At 37.8% G+C, this 19718-nt stretch overlaps 1 protein-coding gene across 5 annotated transcripts in view; it reads right to left on the bottom strand.

Annotated features, from left to right (window-relative positions):
- VCAN (versican) overlaps positions 1-19718 on the bottom strand; it is a 109654-nt gene that overhangs the window by 74172 nt on the left and 15764 nt on the right. For all 5 annotated transcript variants that reach the window (XM_059175410.1, XM_059175413.1, XM_059175412.1 and 2 more), the window contains exons 3-5: positions 18454-18831; positions 14677-14851; positions 14465-14592 (exon numbers count right to left, since the gene is read on the bottom strand). In XM_059175410.1, coding sequence (XP_059031393.1) covers positions 14465-14592; positions 14677-14851; positions 18454-18831 — 681 coding nt within the window. The remainder of the gene's footprint in view (positions 1-14464; positions 14593-14676; positions 14852-18453; positions 18832-19718) is intronic.

Below are 19718 nucleotides of genomic sequence, written 5' to 3'. Positions count from 1 at the left end.
GCTGCGGTCCAAGAACAGCTGATTCATCTCACCTATGGATTTGGCTTAAAGCAACAAGGGGAAAGGCAGACAGAGAGACTGGGTCTGTGTGCTCCTGAGCAGCCTCATTCACTTCAAAGGAAGGCAAGTGTGAAAGAGGGCAGCGCGCCAGACTGCTTGCCTCTAAGGTAGAGCACTTGCATTTGTTATTACAGCTGGAATATCTTTCTGAGGCCTTAGTTCCCTGCATTGTGACGTACTGCAACTTTGAGGTGAATGACTGCTCCTTTATACTAATGAGAGTGATCAGCCAACCAGAGCAGACAGAGAACTGGAATTGGGAGAGTAAAAGTCTGCTACTGCAAACAGCAGTGCCAGCCTGTATGTGGGGGGAAATCAACTTCTCCAACTGCGGCCAGACCAAAGGGCTAATGAGGGAAAATGACAGCATGATTTCATGGGTAACTGGTTTCCCCTCTTAAACAGCAAACATGTTTGGGGTGTTAAAGGAAAGAAAGGTTTCAGAATATGCTGATCGGTTAAAAAGAGAATTCCCTTATTATTATTATTAAATCTATACAGATCTACTTATAGAATTTTTATATAGACATTCATTAGATCTGACTATATTGCAGTCAATTTTTTAATTCATTTGTTTGGAAGATATAATTTCCATCCACCTATTCAGTGCCCATAAAATGATTATTTATTTGATTAAATTCTATTATCCACAACACCACCTGTTTTCCTTTATATGTAGGAACTTTTCAAACACTGAAAATAAAATTAAAAAAAAAATGAAAAAGCTGTCATTATTGGGTTTCATTCAACTCAGATTAAAAAAAAAAAGATTTCACTGGCACTGAGTTTAAGGTGAGAATCAAAATAATTCATTTATAAAGATATATATATTAAATTATTTTATTTTAAGGAGATGAAAAGAGGAGCGCCTGGGTGGCTCAGTGGGTTAAGCCGCTGCCTTCGGCTAAGGTCATGATCTCGGGGTCCTGGGATCGAGTCCCGCATCGGGCTCTCTGCTCAGCAGGGAGCCTGCTTCCCTCTCTCTCTCTCTCTGCCTGCCTCTCCATCTACTTGTGATTTCTCTCTGTCAAATAAATAAATAAAATCTTTAAAAAAAAGAAAAAGAAGATGAAAAGAAAAATATTTATTTTAACTCTGTTCCAAAAAGTAAATATCTAAGACCTCCTAAATCATGATTCTTTAACATGAACATTACTTTGCCCACTTAGAAAATCTAATAATATAGTAAAGCACCTACAGTATAGAATTACCTTACTGTATCCTGAAGCTGTTACAATTAACACTCAATCCACACCAAAAATGGCAAGTCAAATAACCAAACTTTGCTCTTCATATGTATTAACCTCAAAATATTAAGGCCTAGACATCTTATACTTTTGAGAAGTATGCAAGAATACCCTAGCATATGGGCGCCTGGGTGGCTCAGTGGGTTAAGCCTCTGCCTTCAACCCAGGTCATGATTCCAGGGTCCTGGGATCGAGCTCCACATCGGGCTCTCTGCTCAGGAGGGAGCCTGCTTCCTCCTCTCTCCTCTCTCTCTCTCTCTGCCTGCCTCTCTGCCTACTTGTAATCTCTCTCTGTCAAATAAATAAATAAAAAATCTTTAAAAGAATATCCTAGCATCTGTTTTATACGGAAACCCAAACCAGAAAATAGAAAAGGTAAGTCGATAGGTAATGCATAGCAGTAATTGAACTAATCCATATTACTAAGTGTCTTGGATTCCTAAGACATCTATGACCAGCGGAGAAGTACTTTTCTGTTGTTGTTGTTCATTAGATGCTTGGTTTTCCTTAATAATCCTTTGACATTTTATATCTTTTATCTAACATAATACAAACATAGGTGACTTATCTAAAGTCCAGAGATAAGGGCAAATAAGGCACCAAAGAACCAAGAGAAAGAGAAAGCAAATCTGGGAAATTAAGAAAAGCCACTCAGTGCATTCACTTAGTTTCTCTCTCTACAACATGACTTAAGTGGTCAGGTTGTGTAAGTGCCTGCCCTGAAGTTATCTTAAAAGCACCTTTTTTTGCCTCAGATGTATGTAATAAAAGTTCCTTCTGAATCACAGTACTGCTTTAGAGAGGGAGAGGAAGCAAATCTTTTGTGAGATAAAATGCCTATTTTATTAGCACAGGACAAGGCTGTGTTCTCGTCCTACCTCTGCATACTTGGAACTAAGCCATTTAATGTTCCTTAGATTTACTGGATAGTTGCATTCTCGGATGGCAAAAATTACTTTCACAAGTTGACAATGAGTCCACTCTCTAAGTTCCAGAAGTAGCCTCTTCAAGGTAGCTACATCTACAAGACACTTATCATCAAACTGGTAACTAGAGTATAGATTTGGAACCTGTTTGTAAATGTTATCTACCTGTGAGAAAATACTTAATTTTTCTCTAAAGAGAACAAATAAAATGTCAGGAAAGAAATACACAAAATGTTTACATATAATTATTTAACATAAGAGGTCAAGTTAATTTAAGTTGGCATAAGTAAGAATTCATTGAGGTATATACATATATGCTCACTTTAGTACACATGTGAGATATAATAATGCAGAATGGAGGATTGCACACATAGGATAATGTTCATATTCATCTGAAAAACATATATGTGGTATCTTAATGCATATTTTCCCAAATCTCAAGTTAAATGTCTCTGGTTTGAATTATTACTGTTATTTCAACTTTCTAGGGATGTCCTAGAAGAAACTGGAAGACACCGCTGGTGAGACTTTAATATCTGGTGACATCCCACAAACTAAATTTACCTTAATCATGGGAATTAACATCATCAGAAATATTCAGGAAAAAAATACTTTATTTGACGACTAACTGCCTCAAGACTCCGTGGAAATTGAACCATGCATGTTCTTTTTCCCACACTTCTGATTGCTAAATGGAAAAGTGGTTTCTTGGCAGACTAAAAAATGACACACTCTAAAATGGCAAGCAATGATGAAAACAAATCAAACACTGAGATGACCCACACTGTTCAAAAGCTAGAGTTTACAACCAGGAGTAACTCAGAACAACTATTAGAGAGCCTGGTTCTAGAGCAAAGTGAGGATAAGTTCTTACTCTCCTGCCGACAATTCCCTGTGAATACCAAGAGAAAAAGGGAATTGGCAAGGGCAGGACATACATAATTACTCCATTCCCTGCTGCACTCAGCAGCCAGGTAGCCAAAACCAAAAATCCCACAATTTTTCTCACTGGGTATATTTGTTGGGTAATGTGATAAGTGTTTATTGTTTGTTTCTGTTTACTTGTGCTCATAACCCTTCTATCATGAACTGTCCAGTCTGAAAATAACTTCTTATAAACTAATCATATTTCCCTTTATCCATTTAAAAAGGACTCTCTGATTTTTTTTTTTTTTTCACTTTAAGGAAGTTCAAGATTTGTCAATGTTACTACATTGTCTTGCTATTTAAGTTATACTAAAGTAACAAATATATGTAATGGTAGTTACAGTAAGTAAGCTGGAAGCAATCACCTGAAGGAGCTTCTAAATGCCAATATAATAAAATCACTTATGGCAAGTATCCTGATAATAAAAGCAATTCAGCATAATTATTGCTAGCTTTGAAGTTTTGGACTTTTAAGTTTCAAAGGAGGTTTCTTTTTTCTTTTCTTTCTCTCCATGTCTCTCCTGTCCTCTCACACTCTTTCATTCTTGCTCTTTTTCTGACTCCGTCTATATACACACAATCAAAGCATTGAAGACTAGTGCCCATTATACTCTGGATCACAAAATCCATCAGTTGTACCTGTTTGATTAACAGCTAACTTACACTGCTATATAATCTTTTGAGGGCCGATATTTAAAGATAATTCAAAAGCATGTCAGTTTCCCTAAGATTTGATCCTTTAACCTGCTCGAAGATCAAACTTCCATCACGATGACAAGAAAATCTCAGGGGCTGCCAACATAATTTTGCTCCATCTCTAGTTCTAGGCTGGCAGTGTTTCCAATATGGGGGCAATGGGATTGTAAAGACAGATCAGCACCTTTCAGATTTCTCACTTTTCTTAGGCTGAAGGAGAAGCATGATGTGGCTTAGAACATAGATAGAATTTTGAATTTATAGCTTCTTCTTCTTTTTTTAATATTTTATTTATTTATTTGACAGAGATCACATGTAGGCAGAGAGGCAGGCAGAGAGAGAGGAGAAAGTAGGCTCCCTGCTAAGCAGAGAGTCCGATGTGGGGCTCGATCCCAGGACCCTGGGATCATGACCTGAGCCGAAGGCAGAGGCTTTAACCCACTGAGCCACCCAGGCGCCCCTGAATTTTTAACTTCTAATTACTAAAGAATTGTCATCAACTGGCTCTGATAGTCAGTTAACGTGCTCTAAGTCAGATAACAATTCATGAGAAAAGGAATCCATGTACTTGTCAATGTGTTATTATACAAGATCTTGTGTATGTCAATTTCAAGGGCTTAAAGAGATAGGAAGTCCCACTAAAATTTAAACATATTTTTATGGTTTTTCAGGATGTCAGATCTCATTCCTTCCCACTGACAGAGCAGTAAGATTTTAATTAGAGTGAGAAAGAAGTTCTAAAAAATTTCTGGATGTCTGAGTCTTCAAAATATGTGAGATTGAATGTGTTATTTGATTTGACAGGCACAGTATGGCTGCAGGTCAACACAGGACGATCAGCCTAGTTTGGCTTTTTTTTTTTCTTTTTACTTTTCACAGATGAAAGGTAAATGGCCACTGTATTTCCTAAGAAGCTCTTTCAGTTCAGAACTCCAAAAGATCCTGACATTAAAACCTTAGAGCAAATGACCGTCACACGCTTCAAGGGATGTATATCATGGCAAGTCTACTTATGGTAAGATTATAAATGAAAGGGTCTATATATAGAAAATCTTAAGAATGCCATTAAAAAACTATTAGAACAAATAAACAAGTTCAGCAGAGTTGCAGGATACAAGGTACAAGACCAATATATAAATGCATTTCCATATACTTCCCACAAACAGAAAAAGAAATAAAGAAAACTCCATTTTCTTTTTTTTTTTTTTTTTTTTTTTTTTTAAAGATTTTTTATTTATTTATTTGACACAGAGAGAACACAAGTAGGCAGAGAGGCAGGCAGAGAGAGAGAGAGGAGGAAGCAGGCTCCCCGCTGAGCAGAGAGCCCGATGCGGGACTCGATCCCAGGACCCTGAGATCATGACCTGAGCCGAAGGCAGCGGCTTAACCACTGAGCCACCCAGGCGCCCCTATTTTCATTTGCATTAAAAATAACAAAATATTTAGGATGAAATTTGAGAAAAGTACTGTAAAATTTATACTCTGAAAGGTATAAAACACTGATGAAAGAAATTAAAGACAGTCTTTTTTTTTTTTAAAGATTTTATTTATTTATTTGACAGACAGAGATCACAAGTAGACAGAGAGGCAGGCAGAGAAAGAGGAGGAAGCAGGCTCCCCGCTGAGCAGAGAGCCTGAAGAGGGGCTTGATCCCAGGACACTGGGATCATGACCTGAGCTGAAGGCTGAGGCTTTAACCCACTGAGCCACTCAGGTGCCCCAAAGACAGTCTTAAGAACGAAAAAAATCCCATATTCATGGATCAGAAGATTTATTATGGTTTTAGATGGCAATACTCTTCAAATTGATCTAGAGATTCAACACAATCCCTATCAGAAGCCCAGCTGGCCTCTTTGTAGAAATGGAGAAGCTGATCCTAAAATTCATATGAGAACTCAAGGAACCCAGAATAACTAAAATGATTTTGAAAAAGAACACAGAGGTCTCATACTTTCCAATTTCAAAATTTACTACAAAGCAATAGTAATCAAGACAATGTGGGACTGATATAAGTACAGACACATAGATCAATGGAATAGAACGGAAAGTCCAGAAACAAACACATATATCTATGATGAGTTGATTTTCAAAAAGGTGCCAAGGCCATTAAATAGGGGAAAGAATAGCCTTTTCAACAAATGGTGCGGGGACAACTAGATGTCCACATGCTAAAAAATGAATCTGGACTCTTAACTCATACTACATACAAAATTAACTCAAAATTAATCAAAAGAAAAGTAAAACTTAAAACTTGTAAAACTTGTAGAAGAAAATACAGAAGCAAGCCTTCATGACTGAGGATTTGGCAGTGTTTTCTTAGATATGACATCAAAAGTACAAACAAACAAGAACATATAGCTAAACTGGACTTCATTAAAATTCAAAAATTTTGCATGTCAAAGCACCCTACTGAGAAAGTAAAAACGACAACTCATGGAATGGGAAAAAATAGGTGCAAATCTTCTGAGAAGGCTTTAATCTAGAGTATATAAAGAACTCTTGTGACTCAACAACAAAAAGACATTCCAGTTACAAATGGGTAAAGGTTCTCAACAGACATTTCTTTTTTTTTTAAAGTGAGGTTTCATTGACATACATTATATTCATTTCAGGGGTACAACATGATGATTGAATATTTGTATATATTGCAAAATGATCACTATAGTAAGTCTAATTAATATCCATTACCACACATTGTAACTATATCTATAACTGATATTTTTTCTTATGATGAGAACTTTTAATTTTTACTCTCTGGGCAACTTTCAGATATGCAATATAATATAATTAACTATGGTTGCCATGGTGTATATTACATCATCATGACTTGTTCATTTTATAACTAGACTGGAATAGACATTTCTCTGAGAAGATATATAAATGGTCAATAAGCGCACGGAAAGTCGCTTAACATCATTAGCCATAAAAGAAGTACAAATTAAAACCACAATGAAATATTATTGCACACATGTTAGGATGGTTGCAATCAAAATCTCAGATAAAAACAAGTGTGGGCAAGGATGGGAAAGAACCAGGATCCCATTATAGTGCTGGTGAGAACTGAAAATGGTGTGGCCACACTGGAAAACAGGCTAGCAGTTCCTCAAAAAGTTAAAAACAGAATTACCATTTAATCCAGCAATTCTAATCATTACAACACAATGAATAAACAATCATTACTCAAGAATTAAGATATTCTTATTGGAGAAATCAGAGATTTAGGAGAGCATGAAGAACATTTTCTCTCTTGTTGGTTGTTAAGACTACTGCTCTGCTGGGGTATTCTGTGGTGGCCACAAGAGTTTACCACAGTGGAATAGGAAAAAGGGTATATCCCATTATGGCAAAAAGAAGAGTTAAAAAAAGGAAATACTTGGGGCGCCTGGGTGGCTCAGTAGGTTAAGCCTCTGCCTTCAGCTCAGGTCATCTTAGGGTTCTGGGATTGAGCCCTGTGTTGGGCTCTCTGCTCAACCGGGAGTCTGCTTCCCCTTCTCTCTCTGCCTGCCTCTCTCCCTACTTGTGATTTCTCTCTCTGTCAAATAAATAAATAAAATCTTTATTAAAAAAAAAAAAGAAATACTTGACAAGGTTTTCACAAAGATTGAGTTATATAATAATATAACCAAACAATAAATGGTTTCCTTCCTTACCTTACCCATGGAGCTACTTCACAGTCAGCCTATGGAAATCATTGTACTGAATGAGGATATCATTTTCCAGAGGGGCTGCCATTGTGCCATGCCTGGTCGCTTTCCTCACTGACTCTTAGCTACACTGTTCAAAACTCCCAAGGTCAGTTTCAGGTGCCTAGCAGGACATGTTAATTTCCAAAGCCTATGTAAAAAGCCACAGCCACAGCTATAATGTATGGTTCTACACATTCTACAGAGAATAAATGAAAAGATTTCAGCATCTTCTAGCACCAAACCAGAGTGAACTAAAGTGAAGAGGCTCTGTAATCCAGAATCAATATTTGAATCATCCACTGAACCACAGTGAGCAGGAAGCTCTTCTAGCTGACGTGGGACTTTTTAACTGAAAAAGACCAGTATCACTAATTCTTAGATCACTCCCACTGGTAAAATATTTTGTAGATTATATCCTGTGAATCCCATTAAAATTAAAAGTCAATCTGAGAGGGGAGCCTGGGTGGCTCAGTGGGTTAAAGCCTCTGCCTTTGGCGCAGGTCACGATCCCAGAGTCCTGGGATCAAGCCTCGCATCAGGCTCTCTACTCAGCGGGGAGCCTGCTTCCTCCCTCTCTCTCTGCCTGCCTCTTTGCCTACTTGTGATCTCTATCAAATAAATAAATAAAATCTTAAAAAAAAAAAAAAGTCAACCCAAGAATCTACAAGCAGGAAGTCACACAATTCCCAGATTTGATATCTGATTTTTGTCCAATCAAAGCCTCCCAAAAAAGCCTGAATCTTTAAGTTCTGCTTAAGACCTGTTTAATGACATTTGGGCCTTTACCTAAATTCTTAGCTAAAATCTAAAGGAGAACATATGATAACAAAAAGGAAAGGTTATTTTTTGGTTCTAGGCATAGAAGTATTACATGGTCATGAAGGTGATAGAAATATCTTGGATTTTGACATGAGGAAACACTATAAAAATTAACCTGTAAATTGCCAGTAGGAACAAAGGAACCAATCCCAATGATTGGCTAGGGTGGCAAGAAAGGAAAATTACTGTGAGAAGCTGGAAAAGAGAAAAAAGTATCTCTAGGAAGGAATTCTAATGGACGCCATGGAAAAGAATGACAGGAGCAATTCAGTGAGAAAAATTCATACCATGGTGATCCAATACAGATTAAAAAAATAGATTCTTAGTAAATTTGGTGAACAAAGTGAAGCATTTTTTTTTCAAATATTATAGAAATGGAAGGGTAGTGGTATTGTATTCCAAAAGAGACAAAGTCTGAAGAAATAATACAATTACCACCAAGTATTTCTTGAGTAACTATTATGTTTGTATTAATGGAATAGATCTTTCATTGTGATTGAGAGGGGCAGAGAAGATGTGTATGGCCTCTTCTCTATCATCAATTATAGAAGTTTTGCAACACAAAACAAACAGATCACATTTTGCATTCTGTGACTAAAACGCAACTAAAGGACAGTTAAATGCCAAACACGTGGAACTAACTCTATGAGAAGACCAGTTCAGACTAAGGGAATCCTGTGATCTGGAAGAGCCAAAGATAGGCTCTTGGAGGTAATAAGTTTTCAGGCACAGGAAAGAGCAGAGTGTTGGAAAGCTGAGGGGTCTATGTGCTCGGAGAGGACCAAAGCAGAACTGCAGGTAGGAGCAAATGCAGGGCCTGTGGAGGGCCCGTGCACGTGTCATGTTGGAAAGAGGGAGACAAGGTTGAACTGGTTATTCTCCAGCCAGGTTTGAGGGACTTCAAAGCTCATGCAATGTTTATGCTTGAGGAGGAAGATGACAGAAATCTCAACCACAGGATGTTGAGTAGGAGAAGAACATGGACATGGTGTTGGAGCGCTTTGATGGTTGTGAAACAGGCCCTTTGAAGGTCTGTTAAAGGCACAGGGATTATCTGTGAGAATCAAAACCACAGATGAGAAACAGAAATGATTCACAAACTAGAAACATGGGTATGGAAATCAGAAGAGGATTCAGGGCTAAACAAGAAAAACCAGAAACTAATATTTCCATTTTCACTTATTTGTTATCTTGGTGTACTTTTATGACCCATTCATCCCAAAAGGCATTTGATTTTCAGTTTACCTGCAAGAACAAATTTGACATTTAACAAACTAATAAGGACACTGGAGCAATGAAAATTTGGGAAGCAGGTAGAGGAGCAGTTAAGCCTGGATAGAGGTGAAGTTCTCCAAGGGGTAAGTGCAAAGCAAAGTGAGTAGAGTGGGCACTTTTAGGCTGGAGGTTAATTCAGTAATTCAAAATTTATTCAACTCTATCTGTGGAGCATGGACATAGTAGGGATATACATGGTTCCTTCCCTCCTAGAAGCCACAGTCTTTTTTTAAATTTTTTATTTATTTGACAAACAGAGATCACAAGTAGGCAGAGAGGCAGGCAGAGACAGAGGAGGAAGCAGGCTCCCTGCTAAGCAGAGAGCCCGATGCGGGGCTCAATCCCAGGACCCTGGGATCATGACCCGAGCCAAAGGCAGAGGCTTAACCCACTGAGTCACCCAGGTGCCCCTAGAAGCCACAGTCTTATGGGAGAGTTAGAGGCATACGCAAACATTTGGGGGTGGTTATAGTCATATAATCAAGATTTGGAGATGTAAAGGTGAGAAAGATCAACTAGGACTTAGGAAGAGGATATGAGATGAAGGAGAAAGCCCATAATACAGACACATCAAAGTGCTGGGAACCTTACGTGAAAGCCACGAAATCAGAATAGTAGGGTACTAGTATTCCAGGAGAAGTAACAGCCAAAGGGTAGAGTTGCAGAGAAAATACAGGCCACGGAAGGATGAGATGTAAGTCCCCAAGTTTGCCTATATCAGAGGTGCAAGGAGCTCTTAGATCAGTCATCTGTCAGGTCTAGGTCTGAGACTGGAAGTATTGACTCATTTGCAAGGAAACTAAGCAGGTCACCCGTGAAAATGAAAGCAGTCTGACCTCACCTATCACCATTCTTTCCAACATTCTCTTATTGATCTTATTTAGGATAGTCTTTTGTTTGTTTTGTTTTTGTTTTATTTTTCTATGACACACATACTTCCTATCAAACTGCCAGTTTTAGCACAGAAATGCATTAATTCACAAAGCACTCTCAGAATTATTTAAATGTCCCACTGGCATGACCTCCTACGGGGAATCAGATACTAGATTAATTCCTGAACATTGTTAGTCAAGAATATAATATTCTAATCAGAGAATAAACTGATGTTAAACTATTTAGGAGGGATAACACAAAAGAATTCTATTTTTGCCACTGTATTAATTTTAATTCTTCAGTAATATTTAAGCAATTTATTGTATTCAAAATGCTTTGACATGAAAGTCATCCTTCTCATAAAGTGAGCCATTTCCAGTTATTTTCTATATACTTCAAAGCACCATGACTGAAACTTTGACAGAGCTTTGCACTCAGAACATCTCAGAAAAATTCTAGTTTGTTTTTTCAAAGATCTTTTTTTTTTTTAATTTGACAGACAGAGATCACAAGTAGGCAGAGGCAGGCAGAGAGAGAGAGAGGAGGAAGCAGGCTCCCTGCTGAGCAGAAAGCCTGATGCAGGGCAGCGGGGCTCAACTCCAGGGTCCTGAGATCATAACCTGAGCTGAAGGCAGAGGTTTTAACCCACTGAGCCACCCAAGAGCCCCTGAAAAATTCTAGTTTTAAGAAAATTCAAGAGAAGAAATTTTACAGTCTGTCAGGATTGTTTCTACATTTTGTAGTATTCATTATCAGAAAAAATTTCCTTATATTGACCCTAATTCACGGAGTTGCAATTTTAAGTCATTTCTTCTTTTTATGAATTCAGAGGAAATGAAACCTTTCATATAACCATCATCTATATTTATTGAGCAGTTAGTTTGAGACACCCACTGTGATAAAAGCTTTACACATTAACTCACTTCATCTTCATACCTTAATTAAAAAGTAAATATTCTAATTGTCCCCATGTCAGAGGAAAAGAAACTGAAACAGAGGTAAAGCCTTGCTCAGGATCTCACAATTAGTAAGTAACAGAGCTGGCATTCAGTTGAGGTCCTTTCTGTTCTTAATCACAGGGACCTTAACTGCCTCCCTAGACTCCTCTCTCAGCATTGTCTTGATCACTCCTAAATAACTCCAATCCTTGACTCAATTTTCTAAACTGTATAATCATCTCAACTCTATTCTAAATGCTCTCAAAGTTTTCCAAAACTACGTTTCCGGGAAACTCAAATTAAACTTTCTAATAAGGAACCCTCTCAATGTTTTCCAAAGCTACCTTACCAGGAAACACAGATTAAATTTTCTAATAAGGATTATTTTGTGATTACACTATCTTAATTTCTAGATTTCCCACTTTAGAATCTTGATTCCCTTAATTTCTTGGTAACAGTGTTCTGTTACTGAATCATGGCTAATAAGCCAACACAATATCTAGACCATTTCCAAGAATACAGGTTAATACTGGAATCCTGGTTTGTGGATATAGCTAATACAATAGCTGTTTTACATTTAGTAAGTTATTTTTAAAAATAGAATTGAATATCGTATTTGTATGTATATCTGTGCTATAATCACCATCTTAGAATATGAACCAGATTAGTTTTTTTTCCTCCCGTAAACTAGCTGGATCTAACAGAGTATAATTATTTGACTTTTATAAAGAAATATATACATCAGAATGAATATGACATTATTCAAGAAGAAAGAGGGAAAAAAGGGTTGACATTCTATCAACTAAATATCTTTCATTTTAAATGACTAAATTAAAACAAATTAATTACCATTTTAAACTATGCTATTTATTTTATACTTAATTGACTTTTTCATGAGCCATCTGGAATAATTTGGCTTCTGATCTAAAGTTATTGCGCCTTAGTTCATATCTGGCTATGTGTTCCATCACATGCATTCTGACTGCATCAATATCTCTATTTTTTGATGTCTCTCACACACACTTAGCTGTCAAAAACACAATAAAATAGAGGTGGCAATTATGATACCCATGAATACAGTGATAAATCTCTCTCACGAGGAATGTTGGCTTACTTTCAAATAATCTGTCATCGATGTGGCAATTGAAACATCAGATGTAACTTTATATAGTCAACTTTCCACAAGAGTTTTTTATCAATTCAGAGTTCAGCCAATGGCCTTTACTTCAAAGAGAGACACACACTTCAGTAAAGGAGGAGGGAGACCTTTACAAGAGTGATCTTTTGATCTTCCTCATTCATCCCCAGTCGCACAGGCCTTTCTAACCTCCCCCACCATACCAGTCCAATTTCAGGTCAAGAAAGAAAAGATCAGTGTCCAAAGATTTGCAGATTATTCCAAGGGACAACAAACAAGAAAGAGAAAATTTCTAGAACAATGTCATTGTAAAAATACTGAATATCCTTCAGAACTGGGGGCACCTGGGTGGCTCAGCGGGTTAAAGCCTTTGCCTTTGGCTCAGGTCATGATCCCAGGGTCCTGGGATTGAGCCCTACATCAGGTCGCTGCTCAGCAGGGAGCCTGCTTCCTCCTTTCTCTCTGCCTGCCTCTCTGCCTACTTGTGATCTCTGTCTGTCAAATAAATAAATAAAATCTTAAAAAAAAAAAAAGCCTGTTAAATTCCTTCTATAAAACAATGAAAAGCCTTTTTACTCTGCTCACAGAAATTTCAGTCAGTGCTTGAATTAGTTATACTGATTCTTCTGCCTTTCTCTTTCAACATTTATGTGCCCAAACAAAAACATTCAAATTCTGTGTGTATATATATATTTTTTATATCCAAAATTCAATGTACATATCATATATATATCATAGGATGGGTTTGGTATGTTTTCCCTTTGTCTCTATAAAAAAAGGAAATTGCTAGTATCTGAAGTTCTCATTTAGAAAATACATTTATCAGTTTTAAAGTAAAGTTATAATAAGAATGTTAAGATGCTAGGGAACCACAATTAAGCCAGCCTGCTTATTCAAATTTAGTCAGGTCATTAGGAAAATATAAGCTGCTTAGTTCATAGCTTTCAGTCTCTGAGGTGGTTTATTCAAGTCACAGAATCATAGAATTTTAATGTTGGAAGGGACCATGGAAATTATCTAGTCCAACGTCTTTATTTTACACATAAGAAAACTGAGATTATCCTTTCTATATGTACCCAGCCAAAATTAAAAGTGTAACTCAATTCAAAACTCCCCTTTATATAGTTCGACTTTAGGCTGCCTGTTAATAAAAAGGAGACCCTATTTCAAAAGTCACAGAAACTTCTGTTCCATGTCTTATTATAAAACTGTACTGTGCCCCTTGGGTGCCACCATTGAACTCATACCTGTCTTTAAGAGTCTCTAACTCATGCCAAATGAGAAATAATAGAGCCAAACTCATTCGGGCTTTAGACCTCTTAAAAGCAAGGCCTCTGGCTTCTTATCCTAACAACTAGCACAGCACCCAGCATACTACACGGTTGGTTGGTGGTTTCTTTAATGAATGAATGATTGCTCTGAATATTAGTGTAGCAACATTAACAGAAGAACTTGAGAAACCCTCCTGGGCTAGTTTCAGCTATTTAGTTGAGGTTCGAGGTGTTTATCAGCCCTTGGATTCACAGTGGTTTGTCATCACAGGATTTTACCTGAAGTTCTCACAAGAATAGGTACCACCCGTAGAGCCTTCTATTCTTAAGGCTCTAAAAGTGTACTGGAAACAGTCCAATAGCAGCATGCCTGAAAGAAAACCTGCCATTAACTGAAGACATTTCTAACCTGCATAACCATTTGCACACTCCTCCTTCTCTTTCCACTTTAATTTGAGCTTATTTCACCACAATCATACGGTAATTTAAACTAAATGCTGCTGTTTGGAATCCAAACAAGCATGAAAACTTGTTCTATTCCTACGTGCTCCCAGTCTGTCTTCAATTTTCTTAGTTCGAAGGAAGCGTTAGAAATTTAAACATCATACCATCCAGGTGGTCCACGTAGCAGTACACGTCGTACGTTTCATGAGGTGAACGGAATCCGTAGGTCCTGACTCCTTCCTTCCCCATCATATCTCCATAACAGCCTACTCGGGGAGCCCGGATGGGATACCTGGGGAAATAAAGGATGAGTAAGTCGCATTTATCCTTCCTCTCAAATTAATGAATTATAGTCTGTGGCCCCCAGACCTCTCACCTGACGGTCTGATCAGAAAGCCAGCCTGCATCACACTGCTCAAATCCATCTTCATAGGCGGCATAGAGCTGCTCTGGGGTTGCTATGACTGCTCCAACGTCCAAACAAGCCTTCTGTGCAGCCTCAAAATTCAGAGTATACCTGCTAGTCGCCGCTCTGTAGTGAAACACAACCCCTGCCAAGAGAGCAGCAAGCAATTACAGGCAGGTTCAAATATCCCCCCATACTTCTCGAAGATTCTTACCAGAGCAATATATCAGATTCATTGCTCACATGGTCAGAGCAATATGGTGATCTTTCATTTTCACTTGGTATAACACTACACAAAATTATGGTGATGTGAGGAGCCCCAGAAATGCCATTCACCCAGGTGTCCTATTCTGCTCCACTAGAAAGTTTCCCAGACAGAAATTTTCTATTCTCATGAAGACAATATAAAAAAAAGATTTAAGCGATTAAATGCCACTTGGTGGATAGTTGTTCTAATTACAGGTAGTATTCACACTGTCATGGGAACACTGGACAACCAAAGGGAGTCAGTACTGCAGGAGATACAAAGAGTCAAGGGGGCCACAGGATCAACTTGCCCTAATTCATGATTTTACGCTGGGCCAACTCAAGAGAGGCATGTGGAACATTCACCAACACACTTCCTCGAAACATAAAACATTGAGATATTTACTTCCAGAAACAATGTACTGAGAAGGAAAAGACACCGGAATGTGTATGAGTGGGAAGGCTTATTCGTGTCCCTAATTTGTTCCTTAACCATGTATTGAGTTAATCTCCCCCCACTATAAAGTGTAACAGATATTGCTTATGTTACCTGATATGAAAGTCAAATTATGTAAAGACTTTAAAAATGCTGGATCGTCTACTGACCACTACCCAATGTTCATCATACTTACCATCTGGCTAGCATAACTGAGAGTTTATACTAAGACAAATAAAAATGTATATATTTTTAAAAGATTCTAGTTATTTATTTGACAGACAGCGATCACAAGTGGGCAGAGAGGCAGGCAGAGAGAGAGAGAGGGGGAAGCAGGCTCCCCACTGAGCAAAGAGCCTGATGGAGGACTCGATCCTAGGACCCTGGGATCATGACCTAAGCTGAAGGCAGAGGCTTTAGCCCACTAAGCCACCCAGGCATCCCTAAAATGTATGATTTTTATCTCAAAGGACTGAAGTAAAGTTCCCAAAACTCCCCTGAGTTGAAGCTAGACATTTTGGTACTTGCCTCAAATTCCACTTTGCTGTGTGTTGGGAATTGCTGTAATCTAGTGGTTCTTGAACAGTACTTTAGGGCTCAAGGAATTGTCAAAGAGCTAAGGGAAGAGCAGCTGAGGTGTGATTCGGGGGAGGGGTGTAGCTTTGGTCCTCTCCCTCCATTTCAACAGGAGCATCTCTATTTTTAACTGGAGTAAATATGGTGACTCATTTCTACAAGACTTCAAAGTGAGTCAAGGTAAAGTAACTGGGAAGTCACTGGAAAATAGAAATTGGGGCAACTGGGTCTTATGGATGAGACTTTATTAAGAATTATATTGCCGGGGCACCTGGGTGGCTCAGTCGATTGAGTGACTGACTCTTCGCTTCAGCTGAGGTCATGATCTCAGGGTTGTGAGACTGAGTCTGGTGCCAGGTTCTATCCTCAGTGCAAGTCTGCGTAGGATTCTCTCCTTCTCCCTTAGTTCCCCCCCACCTCAAATCAGTCAATCAATCTATCTACCTATCTTTTTTTTTTTTTTAAGATTATATTGCCTAGGACCACTTTTATTTTATTATGCAGTATGAATTTGGTTCCCAAGATACCTTCCACTCTCTTTTTTTCCTAGTGATTCCCTGGGGATAACAACAGTCTATATCCCACAGCCTGACTTCTAGCTTATAAGACTGTCTTCCACATGCTCATCAGTAGATTGTTTTCTTCTCCCAAGACAGGTTTGTGCCAATAAAATGACGCAGTGGGACAGACTAGCCACATCACAGAAAAGCACCTCTGGTAAGTGTCAACACAAAAAAGACCTGCATGGTCACCAAGTAGAGGCACTGACAATTAACATTCATTTTCCCATTTCCAATACTGCAATGAAAAATTCATCAGATGCCTTTCAGAAAATTCATACCTCTATAGAACTACTCTAAAATCGTGCTATCTGGTAAGTATGAGATATAGTTTATAATGATCTCTAGGGCTTAAGTAAGAATTTGAATGGTTTTAAATTAGTCTTATGTTGATCAAAGCTTCAAACAGTCCTCTTGGTAATTAAAAATCTTCCATGTCCACTGAACACTGGCAGTAAGGGGGCACAGAGGGGCCTCTAAGAGCAGGGCAGTGAGTATCAGTTGGTATAAATATCTGCAATTGTAGGGATAATTAAAGACCTCATGGGGCTAAGGAGATTAAGTGGAGGATTTTCATTGTTTCAGAGGGGCAAGGGGCAAATCCATTGCTAATTCTTTAATGATGAAAATAGTAAGAAGTTGTTAAACTCCTGTTCGGGATTTAAAAAACATATATATATATATATATATATATATATATATTTATATATAGTGTGTATCTACCACTACTTTATATATTTATAATTTATTAATAATCTATATGCTTATACAAGATACAAAGGTAATATACACACATATAAACACAGACACACAGAAATAGAAAAATATCAGTAGAACAAAACAGTCCTAGGCTAACTGAAATAAATAATAAAAAGGTTAAAAGAATGAAGAGCCCAGGATATTTTGTGGATGCGTGGACAACATAAAATCTCCTAGATTGGTAGGAGAGAGTAACAGAATCTGAACATAAAAGGATGTGCAGAAAATTAATTCATTGCATCTGAAATTCAAAGTATTTCCTTTTGGCTACACAAGAAAGTTTTAATAAAACCCTTTGTATATGTTTCTGAAAGGTAAATATTTTATAGGGAAATGGAGGAATGGAAGAAAAATCTGTTCCATCATGTCTGGATATTAGAATTTTGCTTAATAACTTGCCAAAATATTCTGTTTCCAAGAGCTATGGTATTATGTGTGTACCCAATTAAAGCAATTTTTCTTTGCTTTGTCTCCTAACTTAAATTCAAATGACATATAAACCACCACTGCAAAGGGGCTAAAATGAAAATGCTTCATCTTAAGACTTAATGTATAACAGCTAGTGTATTACCCTTTGTAAAAATTCACTGAATTTTATTTTGTTCCAATTCAAATGTTTATTAAGTCTTCGTCTTTCTAAGGCACTGTGAAAAGTACCATGATACTTATTAAGTGCCTCATTTCTTCAACATAAGATGGAATTTATATTTCTTAAAAACAAACCCAAAGGTTTTAATAATCATGCTAGGACACCGAGAAAAAAGGAGAAAAGGTAGTGTGTGCATGTGTGTGTGTAAATGTACATACACACCTATTGTAAAAATTAAACTGTAGATCAGCCTTTATGGTCTTAAAAAGTCATCATTGTTAGGTCTCAGTAATGAAGTAATAATTCTTAAGCTATTTATCTTGTCTTCAGGTATTCATTATTCCCATGATACTGCACTTGACTGTTACTGAGTCAGTGAAGTTGCTGTGCAAAAAGTCACCTTCCTTGACCCTTATAGAAATAACAGCTCATTTTTGGTGAAAGGCATGAACTATTTAAATGACTGATGTTTTTTGCACTTGTCCAAACCCTGAACTATAGTTACTTTGGGTACTGTTTTACAATACTTCTGAACCAGGTATCATGTTACACTACTGTCTTCCAGATCTGGAAAGCCTTACCATCCACCGCCAACGACACTGTGTCTTGTGTGTCTTCAATCCCATACATGACGTCACAGCGGTACAGACCCGCATCACTGGCACGCAGTTTGACCATGGTGAGTGAGGCATCACCCACTACCTCGGAATGTGTGGGCACTGACACTCTTCCTTTATAGCCTTGACCAATCTTGATATTCCCGTTTTGGGCTACAAGAACAGTAGTCTCCTTCAGATCTTTCCCATTCTTGTCCAATTCGATCTTAGACCACTTGATTCTGAGAAATTCACTGGAGGTGTTGTAACCGGGTGGTAAGGTAGGCAGGGTTGAAAAATGACAAGGTAGGTTGACTTTTCCAGAAAGGGAGCCTTTGACAGGTGGGCTTTCTTGCACTTTGACTAGAAGAAAGAGAAAATACCAAATTAACAGTCCTAGAAAACTCAGCTGAGTCTATTAAATAAGTGAATGGAGGGACCTGGGTGGCTCAGTTGTTAGGCATTTGCCTTTGGCTCAGGTCATGATCCCAGGGTCCTGGGATGGAGCCCCACATCAGGCTCTCTGCTCAGCAGAAGTGTGCGTTTCCCTCTCCCACCACCTGCTTGTGTTCCCTCTCTCACTATGTCTTTCTCTGTCAAATAAATAAATAAATAATCTTCAAAAAATTTATAAATAAGTGAATGGATAAGAAACCCTTGCCTTGGTTGGTTATACCTTCAATATGTGAGGTAATTAGGATGATTTTATATATAAAGAATAGTATATAATTTTAATAATGTTTTACAACAAAGACAGGGATTCATAATGCTCATCTTTATGTACTAAAAATACAGCATTTATTTTGAAGTATTTGTAACTTGGTGTTCAACAGGAACAGAAAAAGTGACAGAATAAGGCGTGTGTGTATAGGAAAGCAAGCAATCAAGGGCAAGAGACTAAATCAGCAACGCAGGTTTCAAAGACTGGACCAATGTCAGGAAAAGCAGTTGAAAGGCAAATTTATGTCTACAGGTCAGAAGAGGAAAAACATTTAAGATAACTGCCACATTACCTTAGAGGAAATGAAAATAAAATCCAAAGAGGAAGTGAAAATTTTAAAAATGTACTTCAGTAGACTGGAGCAGGAGGAAGTCTAACACTTGAAGGACCCTCATTTGGTTCAGTGTTTGAACCAAAGGCTTTCATCATAATGACAAATCCAGCTGCAATCACTTTGCAGTGAAACATTACCTCTCAATTATATCCTGGGGGGAAATTTTGGTCTGTTCATCCAATGCATGTAAAATAT

This window comes from Mustela lutreola, chromosome 5 (assembly GCF_030435805.1).
Source record: "Mustela lutreola isolate mMusLut2 chromosome 5, mMusLut2.pri, whole genome shotgun sequence".
Lineage (NCBI taxonomy): Eukaryota > Metazoa > Chordata > Mammalia > Carnivora > Mustelidae > Mustela > Mustela lutreola.
The sequence above is the reverse complement of the archived record's forward strand: the minus strand, read 5'-3'. Positions and strand labels throughout refer to the sequence as shown.